Below are 12985 nucleotides of genomic sequence, written 5' to 3' on the forward strand. Positions count from 1 at the left end.
AGTATTAAGCAGTGTGTCTCTGATGAATAAAGTATGTCACTGAAGGAAGGCTTGAGACTTCAAATGATTTACACAATTTTCAGAGTTCCCTAACTCTACTTCTTTCTTATTGATCATTTTTGATATATTAATTGCCCCATCTAACATAATTTCTGCTTGCTGCCATGCTGTTCTGTCATGTTAAAGCACTCTCAAGCTCTAAACCCAATTACATATTTTAATTGAAATGTTGCCTTGGTCATAGTGTTTTACAAAAACAACAAAAAAATAACTATGACATGGTTTTCTGTGAATTCACATGGAAGAAATCATTAACAATTATATTGTATCCATGGGTTAAACAGAACATATAAGATATGACAGATTTTTCTTCCAGGCTATATATGTTATTATTTAGAGATAGAATTATGTCAGCAGTGAGATGGAGATGTGAGTTCACCCAACACAAGAACATTTGAAAATAAATTCTGAAGATTAAATGGAATAAGGAGAATTCTCATATATATTTTGATACGTATTACTTCATGTTGTCCCTAGACTTTCTGTGCCCAGAGAGGTATGCTTTTTCTTGGATTTGAGAAAACATAAAACCAAAAGTAGAGCATTTGTTTTTATAGGGATGCTGGAAATAATTTAGTGGTCGATGTCATATTCCTGAGCCCAGATCTGCTTCTTGAAGCTGTTTTCATGACCAGATCCTAGCCATCAAATAACCTGCTTAACTAGTAGGTTTTGCCAAATAAGGGCCATTTCCAGGACTATCCAGCTATATCTCTCCTTTTCATCACCTGAGTTGTGGTCCATATACCCTAGGAATTTCTTAAACTGCCACCTTGTTATGCATGATATTCCTTGGTGGCTTTTACTCTGAGACTTTCAGAGAACAAAGGCACACCTGCATCAGAACCATCAGAGTCTGGATGATAGGGCTGTTCCATGCCTCACACCAAATTATTATTGTAAGCCCTTAGGATGTGTATTAAAAATCTGTGTTTAATGACCTATTCTTTGTAGGAACTCATACATATATTATGTATGATTAAATGGAATGTTAGCTTTACCTCTTGAGCTATTTTTCATGAAGGTTTCACAAATTATCAAAGAAAATGATTTAGAAAATGATTCCATTTGGATAACTTTATCTCCTTTCCTAGTTTACCTCCATCCCAGAAACACCCTATACGATCACGATCACCCCTTCTTCTATGAGTGTTTTCCTCCACCCCACCCTCCTGCCTTCCCACCCACAAATTCCCCTATACTTGGGCACCTATCTAGCTTTCATAGGATCAATAAATTTTCCTCCCGTTGTTGCCTGACAAGGCCATCCTCTGCTCCATATGTGGATGGAGCCATGGGTCTCTCCATGTGTTCTCCTTGGTTGGTGGCTTAGTCCCTGGGAGCTCTGGGGGTCTGGTGGGTTGATATTGTTGTTCTTCCTATGGGTTGCTAACCCTTTCAGCTCCTTCAGTCCTTTCTCTAACTCTTCCATTAGGAAGGGTTCCCCATGCTCAGTCCAAAAATTGGCTGCAAGATTTTGCCTCTCTATTTGTAAGGTTCTGCCAGATCCTCTCAGGAGAGAGCTATATTAGGTTCCTTTCAGCAAGCACTTCTTGGCATCCACAATAGTGTCTGGGTTTGGTGACAGTATACAGGATGAATTCCCAGGTGGGGCAGTCTCTGCATGGCCTTTCCTTCAGCCCCTGCTCTACACATTGTTTCTGTATTCTGCAAGCCTCAACAGATAAAAGAAAACTGAAATAACTCCATGCATCCAATCAGATCACCATGTTCCAAGGCTGGGCTTCAATAACAACATAAAAATAGAAAGCCCATATAAATGTGGAAGCTGAACAATACTCTACTTAATGATAACTTGGTCAAGAAAAAAGAAGGAAAGAAATTAAAGATTTTTTAGAGTTCAATGAAAATGGAGCCACAACATACCCAAACATATGAGACACAATGAAAGCAGTCCTAAGAGGAAATCTCATAGCTCTGAGGAAAAGGAAAACAAAAAAACAAAAAAAAAAAACCCAAAAAACATGCACTAGCAGCTTGACAGCACATCTGGATGCACTAGAACAAAAAGAAGCAAATTCACCCAAGATAAGTAGACATCAGGAACTATTCAAACTCAGGGCTTTCAGTCAACCAAGTGGAAACAAAATGAACTATACAAAGAATCAAACAAACCAGGAGCTGGTTATTTGAGAAAATCAACAAAATAGATAACCCCTTACCCAGACTAACAGAGACAGTGTCCTCATTATGAAAATCAGAAATGAAAAGTGAGACATAATAACAGAAACTGAAGAAATCCAAAAAGTCATCAAATCCTAGTACAAAATCCTATATTCAAAAAAACTGGAAAATCTGAATGAAATGGAATATTTTCTAGGTAGATACTAGGTAACAAAATTAAATCAGGATTAAATAAATGATGTAAACAGTCTCATATCCTCTAAAAAACCAGAAACAGTCATTAATAATCTCCCAGCCCCCCCCAAAAAAAGCCCCAGGATCAGATGGGTTTAACACAGCGTTCTATCAGACCTTCAAAGAAGACCTAATACCAATACTCCTCAAAATATTCCACAAACTAGAAACAGAAGGTACTCAACCAAATTCATTCTATGAAGCCACAATTCCTCTGATACCTAAAGCATATAAAGACACTGAAAGAGAACTTCAGACTAAATTCCCTTATGAATATGAATGCAAAAATACTCAATAAAATTCTTGCTAACCAAATCTAAGAACACATCAAAACAATCATCCACCATAACCAAGTAGGATTCATCCCAGTCATGGAGGGATGGTTCATTATAAGGAAATCCATCAACGTAATCTACTATATAAACAAAATCTAAGGAAAAAAAACCCACCATATGATCATCTCATTAGATGTTGAGAAAGCATTTGACAAAATCTAACACCCCTTCATGATAAAAGACTTGGCAAGATCAGGAACTCAATGCCCATAACTAAGCATAGTAAAAGCAATATACAGCAAACCAGTAGCCAACATCAAGCTAAATGGAGAGAAAACTGAAGCAATCCCACTAAAATCAGGGAGTAGATGATGCTGCCCACTCTCTCTCTACTTATTCAATATAGTACTTCAAGTCCTAGCCAGAGCAATTAGACAACAAAAGGAGATCAAAGGGATACAAATTGGAAAGGAAGAAGTCAAAATATCACTATTTGCAGATGATATGATACTATACTTAAGTGGCCCCCAAAATTCCACCAGAGAACTCCTAATCCTGATAAACAACTTCTCCAAAGTAGATGGATATAAAATTAACTCCAACAATTCAGTGGCCTTCCTCTATTTGAAGGATAAACAGGCTGAGAAGAAACGAGGGAAATGGTACCCTTCACAATAGTCACAAATTATATAAAACACCTTGTTGTGACTCATTTGAGGAACTTATTCCACTATGATATCAACTGTATTTGTGACAGAATTGTCCCATAGATTGTGACATTTCTATTTCTCTGATATTTCCAGGAGCATAGCTTAGATTCAAGAGTATAACAATATGTATCTGTAGTCACACCTCCTTTGGGTCTATTATGAAAAATATTACAACTCATTAGGGAATGGTCTCTTGAGAGTTTGATTTTGTCAACTGTGTTGCATCTGGTTCAGTGAGAGGAAGAATTACTGATGAAGTCTGTCCACCCTTGCTGAATCTATATGCAACTGCTCTTCAAATATGTGCCTGTTTCTGCTGTAAGCCTCATCTGCTGAACTGCATTCCTCATGCAGAAGGGTTAATCTTGTCTAGCCTATAGTTATACTTTGAATCTCCAGAATCTGGCTGTTAAATATTGCTCATGCACATCAATGATATAGCCTTTGAGCTTCCTCTTTGTTGGTTCACTTGAGTGCTAGAACCCTGAAACCATATATATTAGGTCTCTCAAGAGAATTCAATGGAAGACATTTGACAACAAAGTGGATGTAGGGATGTAGTCTGACCTTCTCCCCCAGTTAGCAATTCCCTTACATATGTAATAGACTGGGCTGAGACTATTTTAACCTAAAATTATAATTGAATTTAATAGTTATTTCAATGGAAATACTTGGTAATGTGATACACTGAAATTATAACAATTTAATAAACTGTAACCAAAAGGAATTTGTGGAAAAACTAACTTATCACACTTTCCTCTTAATGAAAAAAAGGTGACAAAATCAATCAAAAATTATAAAATGAATATACACCTTGATTCAGTTCAAAGTCATAAAGAAAATTACAACAGTATGTGTATCACATCTCTGCCACACACATCACTCTTTCCATTTCATGTACAAGACTCTTGCTGTGAATCAAACATGAAAACAATCCAAAGAAATATTCAGTTTATGCTATGAAATACTAAGATCTAGGTGAACTCATAATATATAAAAAAGTAACTACCTTGAATAGAAATTGCTATCTCTTCCTGAAAACTCCTATCATTAAAGGCTATAGCAAGAGGAGCTGTGATTCTACTGGTCATGGGGTCTGAATACTTAACTATCAGTTTATGGTCACAGGGAACCTCTACATACAGCTTGCATGTAACTTTTGTCACAGCTACCTACTGCTTTTTAAAGTATTTTATCTCCTATCTGTTAGAGCATCAAAGAGGCGATTCTACTGATGAAAACTGGGATAGTCTGATAGCTAATGGGAAGAAAGTGCTTAGGACTAACTAACCTTATCTCACAGATATTGAAGTGTGCCCTCCAGTTCCTGTTGCCATTTTAATGTTTTGATATACAGAATGAACATCAACCAAGTCAGAGTAAAATTCCTCAAGATATACGATGGATTTGCATGAGCCTTTGTGAATGAAACTAGACAATAGGAACAGAGAGTGTTTCAAGGAACACCATAGTTCATTTGCAGATTCCAACATGATTTCTTGTCACTTCTGTCCTCGCTGCTCTAGAATTCAGATGCCAGGTCCACATCAGAGGAAGCGGGTGTCTCTCTTCCCAATTTCAAAGTTGGATGCAATCACATATCCCAAGGACTGAAGGTCATGATTATGTGTCTCTTAAGCTACACATTCTGTTTGCTTAATTTCATTCCCGTTGTGATAATAGGTGATGACAAAAAGGACCCGAATAGATTTGGCATATTATTCCTGGCTCCACCATGAGCATGGGAAAACTCAGGATAGTAAATGAATCACCTAGTCATATCCTCAGTCAAGGGTAAAGAATGAGAGAAAATAAACACATACAAGTTTACATTTGATAAGACCCTACCTATAATGACACAGTCCAGGACCTCAAGCTCAGTAAATGGTGATACCCAGTTTAGTCTTCTAAGATTAATATAGGTAATCAAAACACTCCCTCCCAGGGTACTACTGCAGTTATGGGTGTCTGTGGACATCTGTTGTCTACAGTAGCATATTCTTGGGCAACTTTTCCAACCACAGCTTTGTTCTTTGTCTTTTCACCCTGTGTTATAAGCCAATAGAAGCATGGATTTTTCATCTTCTCTGACAGAATGATAGAGTCTGATGTTACTGTTTCTTAGGTAGAGTTTTCAGAATTGTTTGTTGACAGGTTAGTATATGTATATTGATATTTGTCATATTATCAGTTTATATATACAATTAAAGATACCGTGAAATGGTCCCTCGCCCTTTCTTTTTTTTAATTTAATTTTATTTTTAATTTATTTTTTACACTCCACATTCCATTCCTTGACCTTCCCATTCACCTTCTGACGGTTCCACATCCCACACATTCTCCCCATCTCAACCCATATCTACGTGAATGCCCCCATCCCCCTTCCCACCTGATCCCTAAACTCCCTTCTCCTTTCATTAAGGTAGTCTGTCACAACCCACTGAGAACATTCTGAGGCTCACCATATGTGAATTTTCTATCTATTGTCAGTAAGCTCGTATTTGTGGTCCATAATGAAGGAGAGAATGTTTTCTCACTTTTTGTCTGGGCTTAGCTGAACCACCTTCTCCTCATGGTTTCTGACACACTCAGGATGTGGTTTTCACACTGTGTCTCGCACAGAAATACGTAGCCGTGTCCTCATTTTTGAGGTTGCTTATCTGTAAATAGGCAGTGCTGGCAGAGGTTTCCAAAGAGAAGGCAAACCGTCCCTTGAAGTCTTCTGCATATTTTGGCTCTCCAGAGTGGGTGTTTATCCAGCCAATCCACTTAAAACCCTTTCCTGGCATCTTTTGCACCCACTGCATTCCAGCAGTTGTGAAGGTATACCCAGAAGCCTTGCAGGAGATCTTGACTGTCTCTCCAGGCTTCTTCAGCTCAGGTCCAGACTGCACCAACTGGATCTGTGCTTGGATACCTGTGAAAAGAACACAGGAAGGTGAATATTCATGGAACTGCCTTGGTTCCCATTGGAGCATTTTTTCTGATGTCTTACTTTGAGCTGCTGCCATGAGAAATAGCAAGTTCCACAGCCATTCCATGATATCTAAGACTGTGTCTCAGTCTTCCTTGAGACTAACCGGACACTCTCTTGCTGTTATGTGAGGTGAGCCTCAGATTTCTTCTCTAAAGTCTTCTTTAGATTTGCATATGACTCGCCTCCCTAAGTCATATTGATCTAAACCTGATACACAATCAGATTTACACAGATACCTGACCCTAGGTAGCTGAGCCTATGCCTTATAGTATCTACTGTTTATGACTTCTCACTAATTGTGCTGATCTCTAAGACCTCTATTGAGATGTGTTTATACTGTGATGTTCTCACACATAAACCTCACAGTATCACTGCTTATTCCTGAGCCTTATACATGTAAAAGGGTAACAGTGGGCTATAGCAACCACTTGTTAGGTGCCTGTCCTGCTCTGTTTTCCAACTCAGTGACTTCATCCTCTCCAGTGGATACTGCCCTCTGCACACTGAGACCATTGCATCAGTACTTCCTTGCCTACAGAGTCAAAATGGATTCTGTTCCTAAACTCTTATGGTCCTCTGCACTCCCATACCAGTGAGTGACCTTTCATGATGAAATATGTAGAATTAAAATAAATTTCTTTTCCAAATCAGATTTCTTTACTTACATTTCAAATGTCATCCCATTTACTGGTCCCCCTACTCCCTGATACCCCATATCTGATTTCCCTCTCTCTGCATCTATGAGGATGTTCCTACACAGATACCTGACCCTAGGTAGCTGAGCCTATGCCTTATAGTATCTACTGTTTATGACTTCACACTGATTGTGCTGTCCTCTAAGACCTCTATTGAGATGTCACACAGATTCATAATTAAAATAAGAATTTGAAGAGAAAGAACAGTTTAATAGTAAATCAACATATGTGAAAAATCACATACTAAGAAACTCTGCATTTATTTCATGTAGTTTTGAAACTGAAGTCTTAATGCTTTAATATGAAGAAACTGAATCACAGAGCTAGATATTTAGAAATCCTAAGGAAGACCCTTTCTAATTTTAATATTATTTCTGCTCCTTTATACTCCAAACTTAATAAGACTACCAGTCATGAGAGGGATCTAATTCTACTTACTTTCTGTGTTTAATACTTTCCAATCAGTGCTCCAAATGAGACAGAAAAACCAACAGTACAGACTGAAAGTAACATATGGTCATCAGAAGTAGAATTATGAACAAGGGTGATCACCAAGGTGTCCTGTTGTTGAGTTAAAGTGATACCGTGTTTTTAAGGTAGGCTCCATTCTATGTTGATAGTGTCAACTAAGGATAGACAGATACAATGCAGGGAGGAAGCAGAACAAATACAATGGAAATGAGAGAAGCAATGAAAGAAATGAGTTCAACTGTGCTGTGAGGTGAGGACAGACTTCTTCACTGCACTATTCATGTTCGGATAGCATAGATACCGTTTGACAAATGAAGTCAATAATTGCTAGTTACATTTGCAGTTTGTTCTGCATACTGGGAAGGAAGAGGAAGGCCAAGCCTGAGAGGAAGTGCTTTCTGGCCTTCTGTGAACCTTGCTCAATGATATAAATGAACCATGGAAATTTGGCACCCCCTGCTGTATGAATGTGCCCCTGTAGCATGACAAAGCTCCTTCCATTATTGTCAGTGCATCTTATTAGCCTCTTGGCACATTCCTTATCAGGCATAAAGTCCCTGTCTTAAAGGTACCCCATGATTTGTACTTGGGGGAGAGGAAATTGCAGAATTATAATTTTCTGATAACTTTTAGATCATACATCAAAATCATGTCTTACTTTTTTCTGGTATTGGTACTTGGATGCCACAATCATAGGTGGCTTCTTGTGGCAAACAAAAGAGCAAGGCTGCTAGAAATATTTACGTGTAATCTTTGCCAGATACTGATGCTGTGGAGAAGGCCTGCTTTTTGGCTTATATCCATATTTCAGTTACTACATACCATTAAATTAATTTTAGGTTTGGGTTGCCTAACTCAGGATGTATTTTCTAATTCCATACATTTGACAGCGAAATTAATGATGTCTTCATTTTTAATAGCTGAATAGTATTCCACAGTGTAAAGGAAATACATTTTTTTTCTGCCCATTCTTCTAAGTTGCTTTCAGTTTCTGTCTATTATGAATACGGCTGCTGAGAACATAGTGGAACATTTATTCTTGTGATAATGTGGAGTGGTATAGATGAGTTTTCAGTTAGTAGCATTTCCAATTTTCTGAAGAAACTCCAGATTGATTTTGAGAATGGTTCTGTCAGTGTGAAATCCTACTAGCTAGGGAGGATTATTCACTTCTCTTCATATCCTTGCCACAACATACTCTCTCTTGAGTTTTTCATTTTAGCCATTCTCATTAGTGTAAGATGGAATCTGAGGGTTTTCTTTGAATTGCATTTCAATGATTACTAAGGAATGTTGAACATTTTTAAGGGCTAATACAGACTTCTTTATCGAGAATTCTCAGTTTAGCTCTGTAATCCACTATTTAGTTAGGTTGGGTTTTTTTTTTTTTTAGTTTGTTTGTTTGTTTGTTTGTTTTTTGTATTTCAGAGTCTAACAACTTGAGTTATTTATATATTTTGGACATTATTCCTATCAAAAATAGAATGTCGAGTTAGTAAAGAACTTTTCCTAACTTATAGGCTACTTTTGTTCCTATTTAGTGTGTCCTTGCCTAACAGAAGCTTTTTTTTCTTTTTTTTAAATTTATTACGTATTTTCCTCAATTACATTTCCAATGCTATCCCAAAAGTCCCCCATACCCTCCCCCCCACTTCCCTTCCCATCCATTCCCATTTTTTTTTGGCTCTGGCATTCCCCTGTACTGGGGCATATAACGTTTGTGTGTCCAATGGGCCTCTCTTTACAGTGATGGCCGACTAGGCCATCTTTTGATACATATGTAGCTAGAGTCAAGAGCTCCGGGGTACTGGTTAGCTCATAATGTTGTTGCACCTACAGGATTGCAGATCTCTTTTGCTCCTTGGATACTTTCTCTAGCTCCTCCATTGGGGGCCCTGTGATCCATCCAATAGCTGACTGTGAGCATCCACTTATGTGTTTGCTAGGCCCCGGCCTAGTCTCACAAGAGACAGCTATATCTGGGTCCTTTCAGCAAAAACTTGCTAGTGTATGCAATGGTGTCAGCATTTGGAAGCTGATTACGGGGTGGATCCCTAGATATGGCAGTTTCTTGACATTCCTAGAGGCTAAGCCATCAGTGTTCCCATCGGGAAAATTTCCCCTGTCTCAATGTGTTCTAGGTTTTTTCCCTCTTTCTCTTATATTAGATTCAGTCTATCTAGTATTATGTCCAGGTAAAAACAGTTTGGATAACCAGGAAGAATGTGTTGGAAAAATTAATTTTACATCCCTTTGGTTGTCAGTTGGAGATAATTCTGGTTGAGGGACAGTGGTTGTATTTACTTCTACTCTTGGCTCTAGAATCTTACCTGGCCTTGTGCATGTTGTCACAGTCTTTGTGGTCTTATGTGCCTTACACCTCATTCGTCCTTATTTGTGTAGATGTGCTTTTTTCCCCTTGTTATACTGGAGCTCTTGTGACTCTTCCTGCCTCTCTGTCTCAACCTTTGCTGGATTCTATGAGCCCTGAGGGGAGGGAATTTATGGAGATAACCCATTTAGAATTGAGTTTTCCGAGGTTTCTCACTTTCAGAATATTTTCCAGTTATGATTCACTGATTCAATGTGTTTGTCTCCATCTTCTGAAAAAGGGGGCTTATCCCTGATCATGTGAGCAATATATGTGTATTTGTATATGTATACATATATGTATATATATGAACTAAAAGGGGGCTGGGGAAGAAAGGGGAGGAAAGAGAGCCCATGTCTGGCCAGAGTTCCTCTTATGCTCTGGGCAGGCAGATGAAGGAGGTCTGCCTGACACTTTACACTTGGTTATGGGTGGGCATCTAACCCACTGACCCCATTCAACTGGGGGTTGGACAAGGAGCAGCCCCCAAATCCAGGGTTCCCAGAGTGATACCCTGTGGCCTGGGGCTATTTTAGTGAGGCCTGAGGGAGAGAGGTTCCCACACAGGTGAGAGTAAGTGCAGCAGGACTTGCCTGGAGCCAAGGATGACCTTCCCATGGAAGATTAAAAATGGCTCATTAGAGGAAAGCCTATCCCATTGTACAAACACAGCAGGCCTTGATGAACAGAGACAGTCTATGGTTTTAGAGCTTTATTATAGAAAGTCAGGGGGAAAGAGAAAAGGTAAAAGAGGGAGAGAGAGGATGATCATGGCCAAGAAGGAGGGAAGGAGGAAAGGAGAGAGAGAGACAGACAGAGAGACAGACAGAGAGACAGAGACAGAGAGAGAGACTGAGAGAGACAGAGAGAGACAGAGAGACAGAGAGACAGAGAGACAGAGAGAAACACACAGAGAGAGACAGAGAGAGAGACAGATAGAGAAAAGAAAGGCTAGAGAGTAAGAGGAAGAGAGAGGAGAGTAAGGGGGGTAAGAGGAGTAAGAGATTGAGATGGGGCAAAGCAGCCCCTCTTATGGTATGCTGTTATCTTTACTGTTGCTAGGTAACTAGGGAGGAGTTTAGCCTGAAGGTCAGAAGCCTGGGACATTGCCTACATGACTAAGAGCCATTCTTCTCTTGTGGGGGCCTAGGGGGTGGTAGCTTTGACAGGAGCCAGGGTTCCAGGAGACATGAAAGAACTCCTTCTGTCCCATGTAGGTGAATTATCACCACTGGGTCCCAGGGTTCAACATCTAGACTCAACTAGAAACAAGGCTCAGGTTGATTAGATACTCAACGAAAAGGTACTGTACATATTAACAAAGCAGAAAAATAAACAGCAGCCCAGCATAAAACACTTTGTCCTACTATGTTGCTACCCCTGCAAACATATAATTTCTCACTGTACTCTAAAACCTTATCTTTATAGCCCCAGATAAAAATCCCAAATGCCCTTATCAATGGAGCTTTTTTTTTCAGTTGGAGATGGGACTATCGCAGAAGTGCATATCAGGGAACCATGTAGAGAACAAGTAACTCTGGGATGCCCAACTAGAGTTGATACATCTTTAATACAAATCTTACACTTAAGTTATGTATATAAAATTCTGGAATTGGTCACATAAAGATTATAAGATCTAGAGAACAAGGATGCTAATATGTGATGAACTCTTTTACTTTGGACAGGGATGCTGAACACATGGAATCTCATATTGCTTCCTGTGGTGTTTTGAATATGGTTGGCCCAGCATGTGACACTATTAGGAGGTGTGGCCTTTTTGGCATAGGTGTGGCCTTATAGGAGGAGGTATGCCATTGTGGGGATGGGCAATGTGACCCTCCTTGGGAGTCCAGACTTAAAAATTGAAGTAATTTAGCTGGGTTAGTGTTTAACTTTATCTTCTGGTATCATGCAGATTACCTTTATTTATTTTTTTAAGATTTATTTATTTATTTATTTATTTATTTATTTATTTACTTATTTATTATATGTAAGTACACTGTAGCTGTCTTCAGACACTCCAGAAGAGGGCTTCAGATCTCTTTACGGATGGTTTTGAGCCACCATGTGGTTGCTGGGATTTGAACTCAGGACCTTTGGAAGAGCAGTCAGTGTTCTTACCCGCTGAGCCATCTCACCAGCCCCAGATTACTTTTAAGTACTATGAATACCAGGCACTAGTGTTGAACACTCTAGGAAGCACCAACTCTGCTTCTCTGGGTTCAGTTAGATATATAAGGTTTGTCACTAGAATAGTCCATTATATATGCAATAGATATTCTACCATACTATAAGGACGCTTGCCCTCTTATGTTCATATTAACATTATTCCTAATAGCCAAAAGGTGGAAACAACACACATGCCACTTAACTGAAGAGTGGATACAAAAGTTGAGGTTCATTTACATAATGAAATACTACTCAACTATTAAAAATGAGGAAAACAGTGTCAGGCCTTGGGACCTCCCCTTGATCTGGATCTTACTTTAGGCCTGTTGCTGTACCTTCATTTTCTCAGGCTCCTCTCCATTTCCATCCCTATGAAGAGCTCACAAAAATGGACCTATCATGACTGCCCTCTGAAAGGCCCAACAAGCTGCTGAAAGAGTCAGATTCAGAAGTTTGCATCCAACCAATGTACTGAAGCAGCTGACCCCTGATGTTGAATTAGGGAAGGATGAAAGAAGCTTAGGAGGAGGGCAACTCTTAGAATGTTGGCAACTCTGTAGGAGGACAATCAGTCTCAATTAATCTGGATCTCTGTGATCTTTCAAACACTAGACCACCAAACAGACAGCATACACCAGCTAATATGATGCCCCCAACACACAAACAGTAGAGGACTTCCAGGTCTCTCTTTATTCAGAGATGATGTACCTAACCTTCACGACACTGGAGGCCCCAGGGAGTTTAGAGGTCAGGTGTAGTGCGGAAGGGGGGCATTCAGGTGGTGACAGGGTGGGATGGGGAATAGATGTGGAATGTGGAACAGTCAAAGAGTAGATGGGGAGTGGCGCAGAATGGAATATGGAGTGTAAAAAATGAAT

The 12985-nt window shown here is 39.3% G+C and overlaps 1 gene segment (V, D, J or C) and 1 further gene; both read right to left on the minus strand.

The window, feature by feature from the left end:
* Window positions 1-12985, minus strand: part of Igh (immunoglobulin heavy chain complex) — a 2751187-nt gene that overhangs the window by 1035157 nt on the left and 1703045 nt on the right.
* Ighv9-4 (immunoglobulin heavy variable 9-4) lies at window positions 6037-6330 on the minus strand. The segment is given in 1 exon segment: window positions 6037-6330. A coding segment is annotated over 1 exon segment (294 nt).

The sequence above is a fragment of the Mus musculus genome, chromosome 12 (assembly GCF_000001635.26).
Source record: "Mus musculus strain C57BL/6J chromosome 12, GRCm38.p6 C57BL/6J".
NCBI lineage: Eukaryota > Metazoa > Chordata > Mammalia > Rodentia > Muridae > Mus > Mus musculus.